The sequence below is a fragment of the Cygnus olor genome, chromosome 1 (assembly GCF_009769625.2).
Source record: "Cygnus olor isolate bCygOlo1 chromosome 1, bCygOlo1.pri.v2, whole genome shotgun sequence".
NCBI classification, from domain to species: domain Eukaryota; kingdom Metazoa; phylum Chordata; class Aves; order Anseriformes; family Anatidae; genus Cygnus; species Cygnus olor.
This window is the reverse complement of record NC_049169.1, coordinates 207,388,997-207,415,788: the sequence shown is the minus strand read 5'-3', so window position 1 is coordinate 207,415,788 and position 26,792 is coordinate 207,388,997. Positions and strand designations below refer to the sequence as shown.

The window sequence follows — 26,792 nt, the reverse complement described above, 5'->3', positions numbered from 1 at the left end:
GTGCTTGATAGCTTGGGAAAAACGAAGAGTAAAAAATCCTGAGGAGTGTCGAAATCACCGCGGAGTAATTACAGGCAGGCAGGAGGGACGCGACTGAGGCAGCGCACATATGATGAACATGTGAGTAAGAGTCTTCACTCAGCGCTTCTATTTGTAAATCCTGTTGAATGAGGAAAAGTAGCAATAATATCAGTTATGTACGGAAGATTTTATCAATTTAAAGCAATGGCAGGAGCTGCCAGGAAACTGGTGAACTGAAGATCAGCATGAATGAAGACTTTCAGCTGTCGTAATCCCAATGGGGAAGAGCTCGGAATCAGAGATCGAAAGAAAGTGGGGAAGCAGGGCACGTGTGCTTTGGGAAACTGGCTGATGGGCTAGCAGTTGTGAAGGTGAAGCAAAAAAAAAAGCATTAAAAAAACCTAAGTTCTGAAAAGTTGTGCTTTTAAAAGTAAAGGATCCAAAGATAGCTTTTATTTTTATTACTACAAATTACAGTGCTGGAACTGGAAAAAGACTGTGTTGCGTTGTGTGAAGTGGAAGAGGAATTGCTCTTTAAGTCTCCAGATACAAACCATCCCTGAAGATCAAGGCTACGCCGGTGGGAGAGGTGACGTGTTACAAGTCCCAGGCCACGAAGGCAGCTCTGGCTCCGTGTCTGTCTGCTGCCCTTTGGGACCAGAGGGGCAGTCGTGCCGTGCCCGGGGCTGTGAGCGGTGCCTGCAGCCCGCGCGTGCTGGGAGAGGAGGGGAGCAGACGGGTGGTGCAAGCCACGGGCTTTGAGGCTTGTGCTTGAAATGTAAGAAAAGTTTTCATGCTTTTTAAGAGTAAATTTTATATATCCTTAAACTAGCCCGTACCGTGGTGCAAGGCGCTGTGTTTCGGTAAAAACATGTTCGAATTCAAGATCGCTGCAGGGCTGAAGAAAGGACCTTGAGTACACGCTTTGATTTTGTATTTTTTATCCACTCCTTGATAACAGGGTGGAAAAAAACCTTGCAGAGTATAAAATCCTGACCGCACTGGGGCTCCCGGATAGCTCGAAGGCCGGCTGCTCGTCCCTTGCGAGCTCCCCCAAGGCAGCTTTGCCTTGCCCGAGCCATTCACGTTGGCGTGATGTATTACAAGCGAAGCAGAGGTACCATCTTTAAACTGCTTTGTCCCGCGGCAGAATACAAGGGAAAATGTCGAATGAAGAATACATTTCCTGGGCTCTGAACTCTGTGTCTGACCCCTGCGGGCCGCGCTCCCCTATGGAAATCGCGGCACCATCAGGATCCCTCCCGGTGTTCAGCGGGGAGCACGCGGAGGGCCGGGGTGGGGAGGGCGCGCGGCGCTATCTCCCGTCCACGTTCCCTCCCTTCTTTCTCTCCGTTTGTTTTCCACATGAGTGGGAAACAATTGCTTCTTCCACACGGAGCCCCTTCTCCCGTTCCTGGGAAAATAGCAGGGAATGGGGAGCATTTGCATAATCGTCTTTAGTGCTATTGTGGGCGGGCTTTGGATGCCGGCACTGGGTTGCAGACTGGCCACCTGTCCAGAACAAATGAACTTAGCCTTTGTGTGGCGTTATCTGCTTTGCCACAGCGTTATCTTTGTGTAATGAATAACTCGATTAAAATATTATAAAACCCATTGGTCGGGCAGTGTTTGCCTTGGGTTTAAATCCCCCCTCTCGGGCTGGGGAGGCGGGGGGAAGAGAATTTCCTCTTTCTGCCGGAGCACGACTTATATTTTCAGGCTGCCTCCGCCACCGTTTTATAACCGCCTTTGTGGAATTATCCTCATGAATATTAATTAGGGGTGTGGGAATAAAAAAAAAAAAAACCACCCCAAACCTCAAAATGATTTACATTCATCCTTGTATAAATGATAAATTAAGTGTTGTCGAATGTTTCCTAATGGTCCATTTCACCTGTGTAAAACAATTAATTAAACAATTGAGTTCTTAGCGGGGGAAGGAGAGGAGGGTAGGAGAGGGTGCTGCGGCCACTTCCCCTGCCACCGCTGCATCGCAAGCCCTGGGCTGCTTCTCCCTCTGCGCTCTTCTGACTCCTGCAGGTAAAAATCTCATTCCCGGATCTCTCGACAGCCGGGGCGTAGGAAGGACAAACTCTTTGGGTGCCACAATTTATCGCACATCAACCTTTGCACTGAGAGTGTCTCGATGCACACAGATTGAGTTTCGATTGCTGCCTTATGGTAAAGCAAAACAAACCCTTCCGTGCTTGTTTTTTATTTTTTATTTTTTTTTTTTGCCACGAAAGGCACGGGAGCCAGCCCTGATTGTTGTGCTTCCGTACTGCTCATCACTTCCATACCTGCATCTTTTATGCTGGGTTCTTTGGTCCATTTCAAAAACAATTTGGCTCAGTGATCATTAGTAAGGTAGGAATCAAGAGGGACGTTGTTTCTTCCCTGGCCTTCCCCTAGCAATTAAAGGCAAGAGATGCTTTCAGCCCGTAGGACGTGATGATTTTAACTCTTCCCGAGCCCGTAGGGTGCCGTTGGGATTGCTGTTCGGTGTCGGAGGACGAGAGCGGGGGATGCTCTGTCCATCTTCAGCTGCAGTTCCCATCACGATCCTGAGAAAGCTGTGCACACTTCGCTGCCCCGTGCTGCTGCCCTCCTGTCCCCGACGCACGTTCACCGCCGTTTCGGTGGGCACGGAGCTGCCGCTGCTGTTGTTCTTCCCTTATTTATCCACCCTTTGGTAAGATCTGGCCGATCTGTTCCCGTTAGCTGCTGGTCAGTAGTGCTAGCCTGAAGAAAGCCAAGTGTGTCTGCCAGCTTACCCGCTGCCGTGTCCAGGAGAGAACACTAAAATCATTCAGCTGCACTTTGCTATAATGAAAAATAATTGCGTTAAAGATGCTAGGCAGGAAACAATGAATATTGAACGGCTGCAAACTCAGACAAGAAGTTTCAAGCCAAGACTCCTACTTCAGCAGTTAACATCTCCCCACATCTTCTGATATTCTGTGGATGGTTTATTAATGTATAATTCAAAATTAAGAAGGCTGTTACTTACTACTACCCTTTTTTTAAATAAAAAGTATTTTGTTTGAGTGGCAAACTGTGCTAGCTTGCACACTGAGTCATTAAATGTGTGCGCTCTCTGCCCGTGTTGTTTAAAAACTAATAAATCAGTGAACTGCAAAACCTTCATGCTGATGAACTGGGTATGATTTTTTTTTAACCTGCAGTGTATTCTTGCTGCTTTGCATGTATTTTTCATAATGACTGGTAGCTGATTTCTCTTTCGCTACTCTTGTCCTTTGACTGGAAGTCCCCAAATCCTCGGTTTAAGCTTCTGATGTGCAGACGTGGCTCAGAGCAGTGTTTATTGGAGCAGTTCTCCAAACACAACTCAATTTGGAGTAAAATCTGACGGTTCTGTGTAATCCAACTCTTTTCTCCATCACTTATCAATGAGGTTTCCTAGGTTTTCCAGTTGCCAGCTTGCTGATGTAGCTGCTCGGTTTAGGATGTGCTGCGGGCATGGGAATCCTGCTCTTTGTTTTATTACTGCGAGCCTGACCTCTGGTACCTCGTTTTAACATTAGAGCGGACTCTGGTGAATAATGGTCTGTGTTGAAAGTGCATCCAGCTGGAATTGCGTCTTGGGACGTGGGGGTAGGGGGGGACTGGAGGCCTTGGATGCCATCATGAAGCAATTAGACAAGCTACTTAATAATTTATAGCTCGCTGTCTTAAGAGTTGTAAGCATTTTGACTGAAGAGGTTTTTGTTTAACCTTTCAGTGCTTTCCACGAAGCCTACGTTTAGGTTCGAAATGATTTTCCTTTGAGGAGTGGTGGGGAATACAGAAGCAGATGACTTTGTCATCTGTTAATTAACGCTTTGTGCTGCTCTGTGCACAGACCAGGTCGCTCACATCTCTCAGAGCTGCAGTGTATGGCGAATACATAAAAACCTACGTGAAGCAGAACATGAACATAACAGTAGTTTTCGCAAACCTTGTGGGATAGATGTGTCAAATTCCTTCCAGCTGAATTTGCTCATAACTCTGGGAGGTTGTTTGTCTGCCTGTTTGGTAACCTTAAAGTAAATATTACACTGAGGAGGAAAAAAAAAAAAAAAGAAAAGTACTGCAGAAGGGAGGAAAGCCATGAAATACTGTATAGTTGGTGTTTATATGAGCGATTGTTCGTAGAGATTATGTGAGCCCCATATTGTGAAATCATTTCTAGTGACTGCTTTAGCCCAAAGCACTGAGATCCCCCAGTTCAGCTGCTCGAGGGACAGAACCGGGCACCCAGGTTTTGGGAGCAGGAGGATGAAGGCTGAGCTGCCAGAAGGTGCACGAAGGCAAAATGAACCCGAGGCATGGTCCGGAGCCCCTCGTACAACGTGCTGTCTGCCAACACCTCTGCCCCTTCCATGGGTAAAGGAGGTGTTCTGTGGGCTTGGTCCAGTGCTGGAAGTGTTCATAAAATTAAGACGTTATGAGCAATTTCTGGCGATTGTTTTTCAAGCATTCGTCTGGAGAAGAAATACTCTGAAATATTGTCCACATTCCTGGGTGGGACTTTTGCACTTGCAGCCGATGAGCAGCTGTTCTGCTTTCAGGTTGTTGCAGGGATATTATTCAAGATGTAGAGCTGTGGTTTCAGTCATGTAGGTTTGAATTCAATTCTGAACAGCCGCCATTTCCAGATTTACGCAATAAATTCACTTTATTCTTTCTATTCCCTTTTTGTCATCAAACTCGTCTTTCATTTTCCAAGGACTTTCCCCTTTGGGGGAGTTGGTATTTTTGCACTATGCATCTTGCAGTATCAATGTTAAATTTGGTTGCTTTTTTTTTTCCTAAAAGTTTTTTACCTACAGATAACACCTTCAACCTTCACAGCTGAGTTCTAGGAGAGCTTCTCCTCATCCCCCTCCCCAAACTGTTTAACAGCACTCTCTGGAAAATACCATTTCTAGTCTAAGGACTGGAACATTTCTATTTTCCTTGTGTTGTTTTTTTCCTACAGGTAAAATTGCTGCCTTCGAGCAATTACTTTTTTAACACCAGCTAGATCAACAGTGATACTTGTGCACAGAATGGCTCTGCTCTTGTAGTTGTTGCTGAGATCCCCCAACATATGTAGGCAGTTGTTGCTGTGTACCTGTTGCACGGTAATCCAAATTTTATGGCTCTCTTACGGTGATGATCACACCCTGAAAGTCTCCTGAATGCTTTTTCATCAGTGAAGACACAGCACCTGAAGTCGTACGGTTCTGGCGGCTGCATGTTCTCAAGCACCATTTCCCCATCCCTCCAGCTCTTCGGCATCATGTGCGTTATCGACAGGAACAATTTGTGGTTTTTTAGGCGTCCTTGCATGGGGCTGCTCCTAAAGTACCCCCTCCTGGAAGCTGCATGCTTTTTATTAAATCCCTTTATCCTTTTAAAAATAGTAGCTGCTAATCTTTGGAAAGGAAAAGGTGCCACTAAGAGCAAAAAAAGTGATATTAGGAAGTCAGCAAGATTTGACTTTGAGTACGTGAGGGCTGAACATACTGAAATGTGAATTACTGTAAGTTCCCGTAACCGCTGTGTGATCTCAGATGTCATGTAATGTGCTGATGTGCACTGATGAGATCAGTGCTGTTTCATTCTCTCTTGTGCACTATGGTTGACATTAGATAGATCCTGGGATATAATTTTTGTCTTAAGCTTGCTGTCTTGTCTCTGTGTTTGTTTTTTCTGCCCCTGACGTTGCAGAGTTCTGACCTGTTCAGGGAGTCTTGGTGCTCCTGGGCACCACAGGAACCCACGTATAAAAATCAGAGGCAATATCTATGGATCTCCTTTAAAATGATGTTTTGAAAATATCATTGGGACCTTCCATGTATCACTGAAGTGGAACCTTGCAATAAACTGGATTCTCAAAGAGCCCAAGGTGCTCTCTGCTGCTGGTGTGAACGTCTGTGAAATAATCTGTTTCCAAGTACCTCATTTCGGTCCTCTTCTCAGATAATTTAGGTTAAAAAAGCGTATTTTCTTACCATTATAGACTTTTAAATGTTCCGTTTATGGTAAGTTCAGACCTTGCTGGTTTGTTTTATTCATACATGAGTAAACTCGTTCTTCAGAGCTTGTCTGTTGGCCATTAGTAAATATACAGATAAAAAAGATTAACTTTGATTGTTTAGAATCAACTTTGAGCCCAAGTAAGGCTGACACAGACAGTCTCGGAATGATTTTACCGACTGATTTCAGTCCTGCCTGTTTCCTTTCTCTTTGACCTGCCTTGGAAGCAGACTTGGGAATTAGTCAAAAAATCAAAGATTCTTCAAAACCAGTAAAGTCGGGCGCTGCAGGTGCCTGGTGACGTACAACTAGCCACAGGACCCATTCGGAAAGCAGAAAAAAATGCCAAAAAAAATGCCAGGTAAAGTGGAATTTCCACATGAGATGGGACGGGGTCATGCTGTAGTTGTCTGAGTGCCAACTTTCCCTTCTCTTTGAGCCAGTTTTTCTGTGCGGAGATGAGTGCGATGGTTTTTTTCTCAATTGTTCCTGTCTAATTCTTTTGTAAATGAGCAGGAAGGAGGGGGTTTTATGTGAATGAAGTCAAGCTGAGTTGAACTTGCGTTCTCTTGGCAGCTCTTACAAGATTTGGCTTGCGTTATAACTTCAGAGAAAAAAATACTTTCTAGTAGACGGATATTTCCCTTAATGAGTGCTTTAGCACCTGTATCCTGGGCTGTGGAGGTTTTTTGTCCTTTTTTGGGTTGTTTTTGGTTTTTGTTTGTATGCTTTTTTTATTGTGGACTCGATGGACCCTTCCAGCTCAGGATATTCTATGGTTTTTTTTGCTACAGACGTGTGACCGTGAACAAAACCAAGAATGCTCCCAATCTATTTGCGGGGATAGAACAAGACATTGCAAACTGCAATACAACCTGAGCGTTCAGGCCTTTTACAGATGAACATATGTAAGTGCCTGTAGTGCAGACAAAGGAAATAATTGCCTACATCTTGCCTACAGGTGGCCAGGCAGGGGCACACAGCCCCGCTGCCCATACTGCTGCCATGGCAGGGGCAGCCACCGTCCTTTCCTGTCACCATCAACGTGAGAGGAGCAGCAAGCTGGGTTTCCAAGGCTTTTATATTCAGCCCAAGAGCGTAAAATTCAGTTTTGTATGAAGCATTGGGAAACCTTGGCTCTACTCTGGCATCTCGGGGTATGAACGGTGAGAGTTTCAGGCAAGCAGTTAGTTTCTCATGACTTGAAGTTGAATGCTGTGTTGGCATCGTGCATTTCCTGAACTGCCGTGCCAGGCACGTGCTGTAGTGACCTAGTGGTGGCATCTCAGACATGAACCGGAGCAGCAGACCACGGGTTAAAGGTTCTTGGTGATGTCATTTGTCATCTTATCTCAGCTGGAAAGCTTGAAGAAGCTTCTGCTGGTGTTAAAAAATACAAATTGCAAAAATTTGAGCTGACCTAGGTAATCCACAGAGCGTTGCTCTGACTGATAACATAACTAAGTTTGGAGTTAAGGGAAGGAATCAATACTTGCATTTTATTCCTTTTTCATTCTTAAAGGCCCGTGAACCCAGTTTATCTGCTCATACCAGCCTGCAGATCAGCTGTCGCAGCAGACTGGAAACGTTTATTTGTCCTTGGCAATGTTCCTCCTGAAATTATATTTCTGGAGCTTCTTAGGTTCTCCTGTATGTCCCTGCAAGACACAGCCATGCTGGTTGTTATCTCCAGTGGGATCTCCCAGTCTTGGGGCCAGGCTGGATGGGGTTTGGGGCAGCCTGGGCTGGGGACAGGCATCCCTGCCTATGGCAGGAGTTGGAATTAGATGGACTTTAAGGTCCCTTCCAACCCAAAGCATTTTGTGATTCTATGACCTTGTTACATGAATGCAGATTCTTCAGAATTCCACTTGAATGGAATTCCCATTCCCTGGAACGCATCTGTTCTTCCATTTGTCCCCCACAACACATCATCTCCACAGAAATTACTGCCAAACAGTTCACCAGCCCCTCAAAGGCGTCAGTTGTCAAACTTCATGGACAGGCAGAAGACAGAAGAGTGGTGTCAGGGCCTGCTGACCTCAAATGTCGAAAATTGTTCTGGGTACGCCTTGACTTGTACCTGCCTCCTCCTCTGGCCAGCCAAGAAATGCAGCTGTTCTGCTCTGGAAGTCATAACCTTTGTTTTGAGCAGTTGGATCGTGATGCCCAAACTTCCTTGCATATGTAAGCATGCACACTCCTCTTTCTGATTGCCACAGAACAATGTGGTTGTTTGTTCAGCTGGAAGAGTCGTCCAGCCAAGGCGAATCCTCTTCGTTGTTAAAAATTTGCAGGTGATGATCTTTCTCATGAGATTACCGTTCGTAACAATACTTCTAGTACATTCTTACCGAAACCGAAATATCACTCCGCAGGTCACATTTCCTGGCTGAAGCAGCCTCTTCAGCCCAGTTAATTCCTTTACTGATCTGTGCACAACCAGGGTTGATGGGTGGTGGCAAACCTTGCCTCCACTGTGTTGGTTGGACACCCCCAGGGACAGGGACTCCACCACCTCCCTGGGCAACCCGTCCCAGTGCCTGACCGCTCTTGCTGAGAAGAAATGTCTCCTCATTTCCAGCCTGAACCTCCCCTGGCACAACTTGAGGCCATTCCCTCTGGTCCTATCACTGGTTACCTGTGAGAAGAGGCCGACGCCCAGCTCCTCACACCTTCCTTTCAGGCAGTTGCAGAGAGCAATAAGGTCTGCCCCAAGCCTCCTCTTCCCCAGCCCAAACCCCACCAGGTCCCTCAGCCGCTCCTCACAGAACTTGTGTCCCAGGCCCTTCCCCAGCTTCGGAGCCCTTCTCTGGACACGCTCCAGGGCCTCGATGTCCTTCTGGTAGTGAGGGGCCCAAAGCTGAACCCAGCACTCGAGGTGCGGCCTCACCAGAGCAGAGCCCAGGGGGACGAGCACCTCCCTGGCCCTGCTGGCCTCACTACTCCTGACACAAGCCAGGATGCCATTGGCCTTCTTGGCCACCTGGGCACACTGCCAGCTCGTGTTCAGGCGAGCATCAACCAGCACCCCCAGATCCTTTTCCTCTGCACAGCTTTCCAGCCACTCTGCCCCAAGCCTGTAGCACTGCATGGGGTTGTTGTGGCCAACGTGCAGGACCCAGCACTGAGCCATGTTAAACCTCATCCCATTGACCTCTGCCCATCGACCCAACCTGTCCAGGTCCCTCTGCAGGGCCTTCCTACCCTCCAGCAGATGGATACTTCCGTCCAGCTTGGTAGGGTTGGCCTTTTGCCTCCTCACTTCAGTGACTCTCATATAAATTATGTAGACGTTCATGTTTTACGTCTGCATTTCATAATAGTAAAAAATAGAATTTGCCCTCAGAGAGATACTCTTTTCCAACAAGAGCACCTGAAATACTCCCAAAACCCAAAGGAGGTCTGACATCATGGACAGTACTGTAGAAAAACACAGGAATGTGCTGAGTTGTCCAGGCGAAGGCGTGAGGTGTGCGGTTCCTGCTGCGCTGCCGCCGTGACTGGTGGCAAGGCAGAGACTCCCCTGGGCCCAGTGATGCTCTTGCACTGCACAGAGAGCTCCATACGACCTTCAGAGAGGTTATCTATAGGTTTCTTACCCTTCTTGTAGATCTTAATCATCGCTCTTGCTTTGTCTTTACTCCCATGGTATATTTTTGCAACTTCTTGTAGAACTGTTCAACAGTGATAGAACCAGAGGGAATGGCCTCAAGTTGTGCCAGGGGAGGTTCAGGCTGGAAATGAGGAGACATTTCTTCTCAGCAAGAGCGGTCAGGCATTGGGACGGGTTGCCCAGGGAGGTGGTGGAGTCCCCGTCCCTGGGGGTGTTCAAGGCAAGGTTGGACGTGGTGCTTGGGGACATGGTTTAGTGGGTGACATTGGTGGTAGGGGGTGGTTGGACCCAATGGTCTTGGAGGGCTTTTCCAGCCCTAATGATTCCATGAATATAAATATTTAGCTTAACAGGTATTATCACTGTCTCTGTCTCCTGGCCTGAGTCTTTTAAACTACTGTTCTTAATTTTATGCTCTTTCTATATGCATCAGTTTTCTTTAAATTAACTGAAGATTGATGAGTTTAATTTTGGTAAGGTTCTTACACTGCTTAGTTCATAATTCTGCATTTTAGTAATAGTCTGAAACAGCAACTGCAGTTATTAGAATGTTTTCATCTTTCTGTGGTGCTGCGCTTGCTGGCTTTTAAAGCCTGTTTTAATTTGAATTTTCCACTTATATAATTCTGTCCTGAAACTCTGTGTTTTGTCACATTGAGATTCAGCCACACGTGTTCTATAACCTTGTGATCAAACAGAAGTAAAATTGGACTGTGGAATTTTCCCTAGCTGAACCTCCCCAATGAACACACTACTTTTGATATCATATGTATTTTCCAACAATTTTCTTAAAATTCCCTGCGTTGCAATCTGTACGTTCTGCTAATGACTCTGTTTTCACTGTTGCTTAATTTGTCTCTGTGGATGACTGGACTAGTACGTAGTTTTGTCATCCTATTTTCATTAATTTTTCAACCTTTTCTTTACAATCTCGTAACATCTTTCTGCACTTTAATGTACTAATGTAAGAAAATATGTATATTAGGTAAGATGAGGTTCTACTGTGGCTTGTCATATTGTTAGCATCCCCTCCAGTGTCACAGTGTTTTTATTCTTGTGCAATTCTCTTTTTGCTTAATTCTTCTGTGCACCCGCATGAGCTGGGCTTCCTTTCACCTCCCAGAAAATATCTAGAATGGACAATACCGAAGAGTCGCTTCCAAAAAACCGCATTTCAACCTGCTCGTGCTGCGAGAATGGGTTTATCCTCTTCTCCACCACTTCCCTGCCATCAGGCAGCCGGCACAGTTTGAAAGCAAAAATTTGGATTTTTCAGGTTCCTTCCCAAACGAGGCATGTGTCAGGGTTAGCTGGCAGCATCGCTTGACCAGTCTCTTCTAAAAAGGGTTTGGTTAGATTATAAATATATATTTTTTTGGTGAAGGAAACGTTTCCTTTTTTAGATGAAAAAAAAAAAAAAAAGCAGTGTGGGTCATGACAGACTGAAATTACCGTGGGTGGGAGAGCTGTGTGGATGGGTTATCGTATTTGGGGGTGTACAAAGCTCTATTAACCTTTTTGCTACTTTCTTTAACAAATGACGTGAACCCGACAGCGATTCTGGTGGCGGTGTTGGAAGCGTTGGTGCAAGGCAGCTGCCCGCTGGAGCAGACCGATGCCTTTGGAGGTGTTTTGCTGACAGGATGATCAGGCTTTTCTCTCCTCCATCAGGCAGGTGAGGTAGTTATAGCATCATTCCTTACGCCCCACTTCAGTCTGTGCCTACGGGGTCATGTCCAGCCTCCTCCGTTTTGTGGGGGAGACGTGGCCGCATTCTTCTCCCGGACAGAAACATTGTGGGAGGTGGAGCTGGGTGCCACGCTTCGTCAGCTGCCCGAGAGGTGAATTACAGGAAATCAGGAATTTAAAAATACACTGAATCCTCACACTTTACAAAACTAGGAAGTGCCAGATTATGGTCTCACTCTGCAGAACGGAACTCGTGGAGATAAGCACAGGGAAGGTGAGAATATGAGAAGCTGTTGCGTTTTCAGTCATCATTGGCGCTTTGCTCTTTCCCACAGCAACTAGATTGCGATGCTTTTCTCTCCAGCAACATGAAGCTGCCACTTGGGTGCAGAGGAAGGAGGCAGACAGCATTTCAGGAGTCTGTAGGGCTTCAGGTGGTATTTCTCAGGTGCTAAAACAAAAGGTTGTGCAAGGAAGAGAAATATCTCTACCTGACAGCAGCACTGCTTCAAGCCCTGCATCATGTGCCTTCAAAGTCATCTTAAATAATAGGACCTCTTTGTGCTTTTGGTTTATATCTCTGAAGACAGCAGAAAATGATGGTGAGGAAAGATTTGTCCCATCCTGTTGCCTCCTTCCCAGGCAGTACTTGCTCAGATGAGGTGCGTGCAAATGAGGTGCCTAAGAGGAGACTGGTGGGTCCACTAAGTGTGAAAGTTGCTCTTATGAGTGAACAGTACAACTGCTTTTTTACACTCACTTTTACATGTGGCGTTTGATTTCATTTTGCACAGCTGAAGATGCTGCGTCCTGCTGTTCCAGAGCTCTGTGGCAGGTTGAGAAGCTTTGTGTTGAGTTAACACTAGCAATCAGACCTGTACATGCAGAAAAAAGAGGTGATTAGCTGTGACTTAATTCTTTTGGTTCATCCATCAAAAACTCCTCATCACTCAAGTGCTGGACTTGGCTGCCCAGGGCAGTGGAGGAGTCCCCATCCCTGCAGGCATTTAAGAGACGCGTGGATGTGGCACTGAGGGACATGGTCTGGTGATGGGACTTGGCGGGTCAGGTTGATGTTTGGATCTGATGATTTTGAAGGTCTTTTCCAACCTAATTGATTCTATATTTCTCCATGCTGAATGTTCATGGACTATTAAATGGATTTTGGAGTCTGTCTTTTGCATCGGGATGTGGTGAGACACTGTAACAGGCTGTCCAGAGAAGCTGTGGATGCGCCATCCATCCCTGGAGGTGCTCAGGGCTGGGTTGGATGGGGCTTTGGGCAACCTCAATTTTTAGATTCCCTAAAATTACAAAATGAACACTGCTAAAAGCTTTACTATCCAGTGTGGTGCTATGGAAAAGAAATCTACCTTACACAAAACTTTGCAAAGCAATGGCACGCTGTTCAGTAACACTACCCAGGACTTTGCTATACCTGTTAGGAGTGGGGATTTGCTCCAGGGGTGCAGGCTTTTGACCAAGAGGCAAACTGATTTCTTCTGTGGAGCTGTTAATCTGCCACCAGCCACAGATACAGGTGCTATGCTGGGGCCTTCACAACTTCTTAGAGATAATCTGAGGCTCTTCTGACAGTTTCTTAGGGACCGTAAGGATGGCAGCTATGAAAAAGGACTCAGCATTTAGGTTTATGAAGAACTTCCCAATCTAGATAAAGTTAGTACAAGTATAGGGAAGAGTAACTGCGTGTAGTCTAAACACAAGCTCCTTTAAGACAATCCTTGTATTTGGAAGACTAAAAAAAAAATTTTAGTGGTTTCACCCATTTCGAATTCAAGGACTAGGGGGTAATTTTGTTCAGCCTGTTGGGTTTGTGGTCTTGGCGAGGGGGGAATGGCAGCTTGCTCGGCATATTGTAGCTCCTGGTGGCTGCAGCAGCCTTGCTCGAAGCTGGCTCTTGGTGCCCATCTATCAGCCCTACCTGTGCACGGCAGTGAATGCAGAAGGAAAAACACATTGAAATCTCACTGGAGCATACAGTAGGTTTTGCATCAGCCTAGACATTTTTAGAAAAAGGCCTTAAAAAGAACCAGGAACGTTTCTGAATGGCAACGTATTTCTAGTTTAGCAATTTGTAGTGTATAATTTAGAAAGTAAAAATAACTTACACAGATGAATACATAGCTTGATCATTTTAGCTAGTTTTATTCTAATTTGTAACTTGCTCAGGGTTATGAGCTGTTTAGTTATGGACATGGTGCCTCATCGTAAAGGTGGCATTTGTTCTGGTTTTCTCAGACCCTCTTCTTTAAGGAGACTCACTCAGAAGGTAGCATAAGCTCATGGTCAGGAAGATTGACTTAGATTTTTCCCAACCTCTTTTATATGTGACTGGAAGTGTAAATGTTGATATTTTCTGTTGCTGCATGCACGTCTTGTGCAGAGAAAACCCTCCGTTTGGATTAAACAATATTGGAGAAGTGTTGCAAATACTGCCTTGCGGCGTTGTTACGGCGTGAGTTATATGTTCCTGGAATTTGGGAGCTGAAGACAGAGAGAAAGCAAACAGTTGGAAGCCTACTAGGACATGATTTTATCACTTAACGTTTATTGAAATAGCCTGTCAGGATGCTCTTAATAATGGAGATATGCAGGTAAAGAAACTTCCAACATTTATTTGTTACAAGGCGAACTAGAGCAGGTAGATTGGCTGCTATTAATCCCCAAGTTGTTATATTCTGTCACAGAGATCTTGGCCTGATGCAAGGTCAGGAATACAATAGATTAGAGTCTATTTTGGTAAATAAACACGAATTGGCTCTGGGTCTAGTCAGCTTGGCTGCAGAGTATTCAGCATCAGGTCACTTCCCCTGTTAAAGCTGCGAGTGTTGGCTTGGAAAGCTGAGCTTGGTAGCGCCCGCTCTTCCAAAAGGCTGAGGAGTTGGTGCTTAGGGACATGGTTTAGTGGGTGACATTGGTGGTAGGGGGATGGTTGGACCAGATGATCTTGAAGGTCTTTTCCAACCCTAATGATTCTACGAGTTTCGAAGTTATGCATCGCTCTGGTTGGTTGAAGTTCCTAGAAAAGCATTGGAGCAACAAATGGAAGTGTTAAGAAAAACAGCTTCATGCTAGTTGGGCAAACTCTTTTGTTTTTTTTTTTTTTGCTGTTACAGATTAACATTTGTAAATAGAGAAGGTGCTGGACGCCTTGACTTTGGGGAGGTTGCTGATTCTCATGGTGGTCTAACCTGCATGCTAGGGAAGTGTGGTCTGGATAAAACTACAAAAGGGTCATAAAAGCCATTCGGCAAATCATGTAGGTATCAAACAGATTTTTTTTTTTGTTAAAATGAATGAAGCTTCATAGGACCTGTCCCTAATCCAGTATTTTTCATCATTATCATTCATGGAGGAAGTTGGATGCATGCTATTAAATTTACTGATATCGACTCAGGAATGGTGGCAGGTGGGTCTAACAGCAGTGCTACAAGTTCAAAATCAGCCTGAAAAATCAGAGTAAGGTCTTTCAAGTGTTGGCCCCTACCTTTCGAGGAAGATTTGGACCAACTCAAGAGAGACCAGAGGAGAGCAATGAAAATCAAGGGCAAAGAAAGTAATCAGGTTACAAATTAAGACTGAAAAATGTACTTGAAGAAATAGGGACATGTTTAGTGTAGAGCATAAGGAAGTCTTGAAACACTGAAAAAGGTGTTGCGAAAAGGAACGGAATAAATATATATATTTTTTTGTTTTACCACCTCTACAATATGCTTGGAATTGCAGTAAGTGATAAAAGGCACATTTGAGTCAAAAATAACTAGGCATTGGCATGGGACCCCATGTTTCTCATCAGGGGTTTTCACTGCTGTAGGATTTTAAGGAGTCATTCCTCCTTGAATGTGGGGCGTTCATGCAGATGGGCTCTTGCCTTGCCTTTTAAGAATCCACAGATACTCCTGCTGGTGTTGGAGCTGCTGTTGGGCTTTTGTTTTTTCTCCCTATTACGGATTATATGTGGAAGGCAATGCTAACCTCCAGCAGCAAGATGTTTTGGGAAGAATTAGAGAGCATGCTTCCAGTGAAGTAATGGTTTTAGCTTTTAACTTCAATGTAAAAAACAAACAAAACCCATGAAGGACATGAGATTTGACCTTTATGTGGCGAAGTCCCACTGCGAGTGCCATGAGTGATGTTTATTGTGACTGCCAGAGGATATTTCACTGCTGTAAATTAATTTTTCAGCTTTCCCCTTTTTTTCCCTTGCCACCTTGTCATGTCTTAAACATCAAAAAGCAAGGCATGGAGCAGCTTGGAAAGAGATTACGAATGTAAGGAGATGTCTTGGTGGCAAACTCGGTGTTTTCTTGTCCAGGAATTGTCTAATGGCAGGAAGGAGTACCCCAGGATGCAAACAGGAGGGGGATGAGGTGCTGTTAGAGCTGCAGCTTTACATCAGCTGTCCAGCCTCCCTTAATATTTCTAGGGGTTTTCCAATTGCTGCTGCAGGCCCGCAGAAACCTACTTTATCGATTCTTTAAAGGCAATTAAAGGATCCAAGGCAATGCAGACAAACAGTCCCAGCATATCTGTGCCCTTAGGAAGTCCTGGGATGTGCTGTACTAGTCCATGTGCTGCCCGCGTTGTGGTTTATTCTCATTTTTATTTGCTCTGCAGCAGCTCTTTAGTCCCGGTCTCGTTGCCTGAGGTCCCCTCCTGCGTGGAAGCCCCAAACCGAGTCTGTCCCGAACAGAGTTCGTTCTTTTTAAATCGTTGCAGGTTTTATTGAATCTAGCTCTAGTAAATAAAATGCCACTTCAAGCCGTTGCTGTGAACATGCAGCATCTTACTTGGGATTCAATATTGAGACTGACTCATTTGCCTGCGCTGGGGAGCAGCACGCAGGCTGCATGGCTTTTCCGTGTCTTCTCCCCCACGATGCTTTGAAGAGGTTGTCAACCGTGCAAAATGTGTTTCACATTGCTCCTCAGGCTTGCGGAAAAGCATCTGGACGATTGCTAAAGCTGCCGAAGGGTTGCTGGCAAGAAGCATCTTGCTGTTTCGGTGAGCCAGAATCACTGACTAGTGCGATTCATTTGGAGTCTTACTAATTATTTTGGAGTCTTATTAATGGAGGAGAAGAACCTGAGAGCATCAAGGGAGGTGCTGTAGCACCTGATGGACATAGGACTTTGAATTTTTCTAGTAGAAGTGTTCTTCAAGACTCAGGAATTTCATTTGGCTTGGTTGTATGGGTTTTTTCTTCCTTTTTTTTTTTTTTTTGGAGGATTCACTGTATATGGCACTTTGTCCTCATCCTAGGCCAGTCTCACTCTCCTAGAACTAAAAATGACATTTTAAAAATAATCCGATATTAGACAAACTGCAGGTTTTCCAATGTAAGAAAGTCTTAAAGTTACAGCAGGGTGTGGGTTTATTTGTAGAACTAAAAGTTACAAGGGGTTGGTTGATGGATTCCACTCTAATAAAGAGAAATGAACAAAATGAGACAAAATACTGAAAACTTCTAAGCACAACTGCTGAAGAAGAACACAAAATTTGTCCTAGTGGTATTGTACCCAAATTCCATTTAGCATCAGATGGTGTCTGCGATGCTTTCTGCAATCCATCATAGGTTTTAGGGGGCCTGGCTGTCAGCAGCAGCTCTCAGTTTTTGCTAATAAAGATCTTGAGACTTTGAAAATCGTCATTAGTGTGTCTTTTTAAAAGCCTCCTACATCTCTATCAATTACCTTTTAATTTGGGACATCTTTCACTTCCCTGTCACAAACTACTTACTTTCTATTATCTATTAGTATGATAGCTAATGTTCCCCGAGCGTTCCTTTCTTTTTCTCTTTCTTTTCCTCCCCACTGGTGCTCGCAGCACAGAGATACAACGTGCCTTGGGGGCGAGGAAGGAAAAAACAAGGCACGGGAAGGGTGCATGCCATCTTGCAATGAGTTGAAATTGGCTTAGTGTGACAGCCTGTCTGTTTCCACTACTTTACATTTGCTCTTCCTAAATCCTGCTTGGTGTGGGAGTAACGCACGAGGTAGGATTCACCGAGTACGGTTCTTCTGACAGCACGAGCGGAGCTTGCACAGTGCTTGCAGGGGATTTCAGGCATTCTCAGTCCTCGTGTCCCTAAGCATTGATGACAAATATTGAAAGAAATCAACATATTGAGAGAAATCAACGTGTTGAAAGAAATCAACATGTTGAAATAAATCAACATATTGAAAGGAATCAACATATTGAAATAGATCAACTTATTGAAAATAAATCAACATATTCAATTGTTCCTACCATTCAAAAATAACTAACTGAACTCTTATTCAATTTCAATGATACATTCGTTAGGATGAAAAGCAAAAATTAAAAGACCTCCTTGTTTAGCAGCCAGTGAGCAGATTTTCTGCAGGCTTGGCGAACTGTCGTCCTCCACACTTACGCTAACCCTTGCTTTCGTATTTCTCGAAATGGTGGTGCTTGAAGCCAACCGAGTGCCTTGCACGTCCAAGCCGTGCAACATCAGGGTTGCCTTTTGGCTTGCCGTAATGAGAGGGAGGAGAGGTTTGGGGGGTTTTGATGGAGATGCACGTTGTAATTAATTTGTTTGTATAGTGCCTTTACTCACAGAAGCTCTAGAGTTACTTTGAAGGAAATGTGAAGTATAGGGAAACGTATCCTCAAACAATATTGCTACCAGGACAGCCTGCGCGGACTTCTCTTGTTGCCTCTTCACATCTCTCCCATTGTGGGTGCATATTTTCATCCCGAGCCCTTCGAACGCAATCGCCGGGCACCTCGGGGGCAGCAGTGGCCCTCGGAGGCCGCAGGCCAAGTCGGGCCAGGCCAGGGGCTAAGCAATCGGCTCGCTTCCCGGCTCGAGCCGAACAGTGCCGCGCTTTGTTTCGGCGCAACACAACGAGGAGTCTTACTGAGGAAGGAACAAGAAGGATCTTGTACTGACAAAGTGACGTTCGGCATCGATCTTAAGAAAGGGAATCTGCTGTTCTCAACTAATTAAAAGTCATACATTCGCCTCCTGGAGTTTGTGCGGAACACAAACATTTGGTTTATCGGTTTTCGTGAAAGTTCAATAAATGATCAGACATCTCAAAACGCAGCTGGAGCACTCTGTTCGGGGTTTCATTGACTTCTGTGGTGCATTTGTTCACTTTGGACACAAAGGGTCAAGCCCGTATAATCACGCTAGTTTTGTGCTTGATTTGCTGACATCACGAGTAACAAGGTTTTGGTGGGCAGAAATGGCTTTAAATACCCCTACTGCGACATTTTACACCTTTACGTATGGCAGAGCTTATCCTCAGCCACTAGTGAACACGTTTCTTGGTTCATTTTCTGGTTTTGAACATTTGTTCAGCACCTCGGGGCACATCTCACAGAAGGATCTGATGCACAAGGGGCAGAAACGTGGAAGCAGCTACAGGTAGAGGCCCCTCATAGAGCTCCAAATCTCATCACAAACTGCTGTGTTGGAGTTAAAGGAAACACCCCTTTTCTTTTTCCCTTTAACAGCTACCTAATGCGATCCACACCTCTTTTAAAATTAGTAGAAATTGCAATGGGAATGCAAAAAATAATAGTTACAGGCCTAACTTTGCTTGTGAAAAGTATTGTGGATTGTGTTGTTTGAGGGATTGACATTTTTCTCTGCTGAGAATTTACAGGCTGTTTTCTAGTGGATGGCTTGGGGAATGCAAGCAACCAGCAGCGTTTGCAAGCCCGTGGAAACTGGATCAGGGACGTGTGGAGCCAGTGGGCATGAATTCACCACTAGCAGCGGTGATGGACCTAATTAAAAAATGAGGATTTTGCTGCGGTGTCTCCATTTAATTGCTGCTGGGGGTGCATCTGGCCCCCGTCCTGTTTCTTGTGCATGGGTATCGGTTCCAGCTCGTGCTTCGTGTCCCCCCTGTCCCCACCACGCCGATGCTGCTGTGCCAGCCCCCACTGCCTCCGTTACAGCTCCATTTTGCTGCTTTCTTGACGTTGCTGGTTTTCTGAGACTGTGCAAAGTGAAATGCGGAGACTGAACAGTGTAATTAACATTAATAATTAAAAATGAAATGCTTTTTTTAATCTGTAGTCTGTTGTCACCCTCTCAGCTTGATCCTGTGAGCACCAAAGGCCCATCGGCTCCCCGAGGATGGAGCCGTGTCAGTCTGGGGCACAAACAAATGACCTGACGTTTCCTTGCTCCCGAGAACCCCTTTTCCCTTGCAGTTCGACAAGGGTTTTGTTTGTGCTGTCTGCGACACATCGAGATGTTTTACTTTCAGTATTCCTGGCTCTGATTTGGCCACACGCTGCCCAGAAATATCTTCTGTATTACTTTTTTTGCTGGGGTCATTCACATGCAGGAATATTTTCAGAGCTGAAGTGTGCGATTAGATCTTGGAGTCCCTATGAATTAAGATATCAACATGAAATTCATTAATACATTTCACCAGAAACTTAAAAAATATAAAAAGGGGTAGAAATAGCAGTCTTGTATTATCGTAGTTTGCTAATACTAGAAATGGATTGCTTCCTTATATGTCAGATTATCGTTTGTTGGATATAAGTGCAAAAATGTTTTTTTAGGTACCTTGGTTTAACTTTTTTTCTCCTTCTTTCAACAGAGCATTCAGAAGCTGGCTAGCCAATACTTAAAGAAGGACTGGCTGGGAATAAAAGCTGATGAGCGAGCTGATTATAGGTAATTTAACAGTTGGATATCTTGAAATAGCTGTCTTTATATTTTCAATTTGTGTAATTATTTTTCTCAACAATGAAACCCTGCTCTTCTGTATTTTAAATGATTTATATTCATTGTCGTAGAGAATTGACAGTTAAAAAGGAAGCTTTTCATTGTTGTAGAGGATTGTCAGTTAAAAAGGAAGCTTTGTTTTCCTCTAAAATTTTGAAATAGGCTTAAATAGCTGTTTATAACTTGGATAGTTTAGGAGGATTGGGAAAACAAATGGCACAACAGGATAGAAAACATAATTGTGTGCCTCCTTTGGGTATTACCAATTTGGGAAGTTGGTATATAAATATATATCTTTTATTAAATAGCTTTAAGGTTAGAGTAATAAGCATGCAGATTACTCCACAGAATGAGACAAAGCAAGAAATTTCTTTTTCGGAGGCTATTCATAATGAAGATCCCATCTGACAGCGAGGAGGCACGAAACCGTTGTTTACAAAACTTGGTTTCATTAAGAAGCAAAGTGCATCGTAACATGAAAACAGAACTGCCTCAGTTGCTAAATGCCTCCCACAAAGTTTGAATAAGTACCTCCTAAATATTTTGAAAAAGTTGTAAAATACTTCATTTTCATATTCTGACACATTTTGGTTCAAAAGGAATAAACTGTTAGTAGATTTTGGTTTTGGACTATTAGCACCTTCAGATTAGTTGTGTGTGGGTTTTTGGACGAAGAAACTGCAGGTAGCTGAAGCAAAATGGATGAGCTGTAACTACTATTCTGATTGCAAGATGCCTAAAATTGCATGATCTTATCAGAAGTTATCATCTGATCTGGTGGGTTTTAGCTGCTTTTTTCAGTAGGGTCTGTTCCATGGGAGCAATGGGTTCAACCAAGAGTAATTGCCACCAAAATTAAATTGGAAAACAGGGAAAGGAGGAGAAAAACTTAGTTTTTTGTGAAACTTTGATTAAACTATTATGTAAAACTGCAGATTCTCATGCTCTATTTCTGCAGATTCTCTTAGCTCGATTTGCTAGATCAACACAAAAAATTGTGCTGTAGCTTAGTTTTAAAAGCCATCCTTTGAAGAATGTATCATTTGTATTTACACAAATCAACACATTTTTAGCCAAAGCCTGACCTCGCTTTCTTTCTTCCCACCACCCTTCTGTGTTTTGGTACTTTAGGAGCATGTACTCAGTCTGGAAATCGCTTTTAGAAGGCACAATGCAAGTGGCCCAATCCCGGCTCAATATCTGCGAGAACTATAAAAACTTAATTTCCGAACCAGCCAGGACTGTAAGGTGCTTTAAGGAACAGCAGCTGAAAAAGGTAATTTTCCTTTCTTTGGTTATTAGAGATGTTTTAGTAAGGCACTTCTAAAGCACTTGTGTACTTCTTAGTCTCTTTATGTGCATGTTACAGAAGTAAGTAGCCAGCTTGTTGGAGAGGGAACACAATTCTGTGCTGATATCTGACATTTAAATTGCTTTGAAATGAATGCAGCACAAAGTTGATCAAAACTACCACTGCAAGTCTAACATGCTGTGGCGATTAGATTGAATTGGCTTGGTAGTGCCAATTGCAATTGTTAGAATAGGTTCTGATTTTAAGAAAAAGCCTATCTTTAACCTGAAGGAATGATTTGTGCAATCTTTGGGATGTCGAGTGCAGGTTGTTCAGCCACATGCTGTAAAAGCATCCCAAGTCACTATTCCAAAAGCTGCTATAATGGATCTATTAATCCATGCAAAGAAAATGTTGTAGTTCAAGGAAAAAATTAAGCTCGACTTTCATTAAAAAATGTAATTGGCTGTTGCATTTTAAAGTAATTTACGCCGTAAAAGGTCTCTATCATACTGCTTAACACAGAATATGTTTGAAGTAAAATGCAATATTCCATCTGTTTCCATAAGGCAGTAAGACACTTTTTAAAAATAATCATGTATTTATATGAAGGCTAAGTACTCTTCATATTTTAATTATTTTTTTGTTTGTGTTCTGTGGATTTTGCTGGAGCAAGGAGAAAATCTGCTGTTTTAAGGAATGAGCATAGTTTACAAAAATTCATTACTGCACCAACCATAAATTTTTGGAAGTTTTCAAAAATGATCTTTTGATATGCTCGCTACGTGGCTTCCATGAAGCATAACATAAGGAGGGAAATAGAAATGCTGGTGCATTGCAAGCATCTCAAATATTACTAATAGTTGTAAATATTCCTTCTGTGCATTATTACTCAGCTTCACCTCTGAGTTTAATCTCAGGTAGGCTGAACCATCTATTCATGGTAAAAGACAAAAAAAAAAAAAAAGAAAAAAGAAAAGCACACAGTTTCATTTTTTTCTTTGCATTTTTTTGACCACATTCATTGCAACTTACCCCCTTCAGAGCAGTATACTGTAAAATATTTGGGTACAAACTTTTAAATAGATGTTAGTGTAACATGAGCTCTCAGTTTCTCAATGAATTTTTGCGTAACTCCTAGAAGTATGTGCAATATTTGTTTTTTCTAGGGGAAAAAATAACTTTATTAATGTCGTTTGTTAATTGTCCTGGGGAATTTTATTTTTTCTGTGAAGCTTTCCAAAAATACTGTAGCAATGTATAGCATCTTTATTTGGTAAATAATTACCAGTTATTTTTCTTCTGGTAGTTCAGAAAGTTGATGGGTTGGCAGTAGAAGTGGGGACCACTGCTTTAAATGTGTAGAAATGATACGGGTTCCTTTTTTCCTGCACTTTTGAATTACCAGAACATGGTGTTACTGTTATCAGGGCAGTACTTCTGGTTCATAATCTAACAGCCGTACACTTTTCCTACAATATGGAACAATCCTCCACCTGGTAGTAGTAATTTTCCTCCACAACAAATTCATTGTTTTATACAGTGCAGTCTGTCACCCGTTCCTTTGGATTTCCACAAAGGTAAATAATGTATTATGCTGACCTCCATCCAGCTAAAACCTTACTAAACTTAAAATTTGGAGTCAGTGAAATACTTGTAATGTGGAGTGCCCAACCAAAGTCAAATTTCTGCTAGGAGCAGGGTCTCCTGCCACGATTGCAGTAGGTGTTGAGTGGCTATTGATGAGCTGTTTTGTTTAGTTTCCAGATGTTTCTGTAAGCCTTTATCTCCATGACGTGGTAGCATATAGAAGCTTCACATCAAATTCATTTTTATGACCCTTTTTAATATTAATTGAAACATTCAGACAACCTCATCATGATTTGCTGAAAAACATTGCTAGATAGCGAGGTGTCTCTGGAACAGGGGCAATAAATGTCTTCTGTAGACCATGTCTTGCCTCTTGAGAAAACTGATCCCCTGCCCTCACTTGGAGGCTCTTCGATGTGATGAGGAGGCTCTTCTGTGGGCAGCAGCCCACCCTCAGCCATCATCTTTCCCCCGAGGCCTTGTGAACTCATCCCATAAGCGATGGGTGGTTTCATAGCTGGCCTTGGGAGAGCAGGCAGAGATCTGTGGTGTTCTTTCATCATGTATCTTCAGAAAAGATAGAATCACAGAATCATTAAGGTTGGAAAAGCCCTCCAGGATCATCTGGTCCAACCACTCCCCTATCACCAATGTCACCCACCAAACCATGTCCCCAAGCACCATGTCCAACCTTTCCTTGAACACCCCCAGGGACGGTGAGTCCACTACCTCCCTGGGCAACCCGTCCCAACGCCTGACCACTCTTTCTAAGAAGAAATTCTCCTCATTTTCAACCCAAGATAGTGTGGCCACCACTGCACAAGTCTGTACGGATCTGTATTAGAGGGCTGAAAGGCAAATAGAACAGAATTGCTCTACATGGAAGCAGTGCAACAAGAAATTATCTCTGTGAGCTCTCTGAGACAGCCTTCTGCACGTAACCAGTGTCTGCCCGAACCAAAACCCCTGAGGGGCATCCAGCCTCCTGACGATTTTTTTTATTCTTCAGAGATGTAAAAGCAAATTGATCTTATGTTTCCAAAATGATCATGTTAACAACTGGGGCTATTTGATATTTTAATTTTTTGATGCCAGCAGGAGGCTTCAGGGATCAAAATGCTGATTGATGTCACAAAAACCCAGTCCTATTAAAATGATTTTCGGTCTCTGTCAGCTGTCCAGTATATACGGGTTTTTCTACCTTTCATTTTCCTGTCATACACTCAAAGATCTGCAAAAAAGCACAGTCTTGTCCATGAAGCTTGCCTTATGAAGCCCTATACCTTATTAGTCTGCACACATGAAATAATGGTTTTAATGGGAACTCATATGAATTTTTATCTGTTTTATAGCCAGCGATATATTTGGTATTTTTAATGAGAGCAGAATTGTGTGGTGAGAAGACAAGCAATTTCTGATGACTGACAGAAAGAAAAAGTGTTTTTTTTTAAAACTCTTAACCTATTTTTAGTGATTGTTGAATGCTCTACCCCTTCCCGTGAGGCTGCATTGTAGCATTGTATCGCTTTGCATAAGTCTTGCAACACTTGTGAAGGAAAAATGAAAAAAATGAGGTGTTTAAAAGGGTGTTCAGTAAGAGGACATGTGCCACCTTGTGTGGGAGAAGTGTGAAACTCGTGAGTGGGCCCATGTGAACCTCATGAGGTTCACCAAGGCCAAGTGCAAGGTCCTGAAGCAGGGTTGGGGCAATCCCAACCCCAAATCTGGGATGGGCAGAGAATGGCTGGAGAGCAGCCCTGAGGAGAGGGACCTGGGGGTGGGGGGGGGGCGGGGATAGAAGCTGGCCCCGAGCCGGCCCCGTGCGCTGGCAGTCCCGAAAGCCAAGCGTGCCCTGGGCTGCAGCAGCAGCAGCGTGGCAGCAGGGCGAGGGAGGGGATTGTCCCCCTGGGCCCCGCTCTCGGGAGGCCCCCCCTGCAGCGCTGCGTTCAGCTCTGGGCCCAGCACAAGGACACGGAGCTGCTGGAGCGGGCCCGGAGGAGGCCGCGAGGATGCTCAGGGGCTGGAGCAGCTCTGCTGTGGGGCCAGGCTGAGAGAGCTGGGGGTGGTGGGCCTGGGGAAGAGAAGGCCAAGAACTTCAGGATCTGTCTCTAAATATCGCCTGCAGCTTTCACTGACCACACCTAGTCTGTATTCAAAAGTCACAAAATAGTTCAGAAAAAAAGAGGTCTTAAAGTAATGTTATCAAGTAGTTCTTGGTGCTATTGTACTGTTAGGTTTTACATGCTAAGTTTTGTCTCATGTTTGAAATCTTAGAGAAGGAAAGACTAATCATTTCTTGTATCACCTCTGATAGATTGCCTTTAGATTTTTCCCCATTGTATTCCAATTATTTCAACTAATTACCTCATTAAAATCTTTCAGGACTTTTACGTTTAATTTGTGAGTTATCATTGAATTTGAGCAGTTATACAGCAGTTGAAACAAAGAAATATGATTTTATGTTCTGCTCAGCTTTAAAAGAAAGGCATGAATAATTGACCAGGAGTGACTTGGAGACCATGTAGTTCCATATAAAATTTAATGAAGAGAAGTGAAATGATGATAATAGAATTATTTACATGCAAAAAATGTTAATGTTTTGTTTCCTGCCTTTTTTGCTTCAGTATGTGGACCAGCTGACAAGGATCCAAGCTGAATTACAAGAGACAGTAAAAGATTTAGCTAAAGGCAAAAAGAAATATTTTGAGACTGAACAGATGGCTCAAGCAGTACGGGAGAAAGCTGATATTGAGGCCAAGTATGTTTTTATAATAGCGTATGTATAAATAATTGCTTGTGTATAAACCAGATTTTTATTTTTATTAGTTTTTACACTTGATATTAGTTTAGAAGAAAGGTAATTGTTTTCAATAAGCTTGTGCCTTTTTTTTTAATATGCATTTTTGTAACCATTTCAAGCAAGCTTTTACCCTGATAGTTTAGTATAACTTATTTAGGATAGCTTCTTTAGGAAAGGAGTTAAGCTAGCTGCTTTAATTTAATATTTTCAAAGAATAGTGTGTGACCTAGCACTCTTTTTGCTATGATAGGCTGTTTGCTTCTCTCTCTCTGTTCAGATCTCAGATTTGGTATCAGTCCATTTGAGGGGGCGGGGGGATGGGGCCACTATTTTTATGCTCCTTGACATCTTGAAGAGGTTGATTCCCGTTGTTTCAGGAAAGCGAGTAACTCACATGCTTTCAGTTTGGAGTTTTGCCTGTATCATGGGAGTTTGCTTCACTATTTCTTGCAAGTTTGTTCATTTCTTTATTTAAAAAAGAAATCCTCAGTAGTGTCCTCAGATTAAGCTTTTCTTAAAACTATGCAAATAGAAATTTAGGCATAAAAAATGAAAGTTTTACAGAAGTGCAGTGGCCTGTTTGTCCTGTATTTTTGTAGAAAAGGTACGAGACAATAATCTCTTCTGTTATTTTTTTTTGTTTCAGGTCTAAACTTAGTCTTTTTCAGTCAAGAATAAGCTTGCAAAAGGCAAGCGTAAAGGTGAGTATAAGGAAAGTTTACATTTACTATAAAAGTGCTTCAAAGCTAATTTCTTGAGGTGTATGACCAAAGTTGTCTGGAATTTAGAGATGACTGACATTTGATAAGGTACATTGTTAGAATGAGTTATCAGATAAGAACAGACTCTTCAGCAGTCAGAGTGCAGAATTACATGAGACCAAATTTACAAGGAAGTTTCTTCTAGTGGGAACTATAGCTGTTTTATAAAAACTACATGTGAAATTAAAAACTGCATGAGAGAAAAAAGAATTTTAAAAATCCCCTTACCATTAAGAAAAATATTAATCTGTTAATCCTTT

At 43.4% G+C, this 26,792-nt stretch overlaps 1 protein-coding gene across 3 annotated transcripts in view; it reads left to right on the top strand.

The window, feature by feature from the left end:
* Window positions 1-26,792, top strand: part of FCHSD2 (FCH and double SH3 domains 2) — a 159,230-nt gene that overhangs the window by 55,579 nt on the left and 76,859 nt on the right. For all 3 annotated transcript variants that reach the window (XR_005816211.1, XM_040544638.1, XM_040544637.1), the window contains exons 4-7: window positions 19,963-20,039; window positions 21,222-21,366; window positions 25,596-25,729; window positions 26,418-26,472. Coding sequence is in view for 2 of the 3 variants with exons in the window: in XM_040544638.1 (XP_040400572.1) it covers window positions 19,963-20,039; window positions 21,222-21,366; window positions 25,596-25,729; window positions 26,418-26,472 (411 nt within the window). In the remaining variant the exon portion in view is untranslated. The remainder of the gene's footprint in view (window positions 1-19,962; window positions 20,040-21,221; window positions 21,367-25,595; window positions 25,730-26,417; window positions 26,473-26,792) is intronic.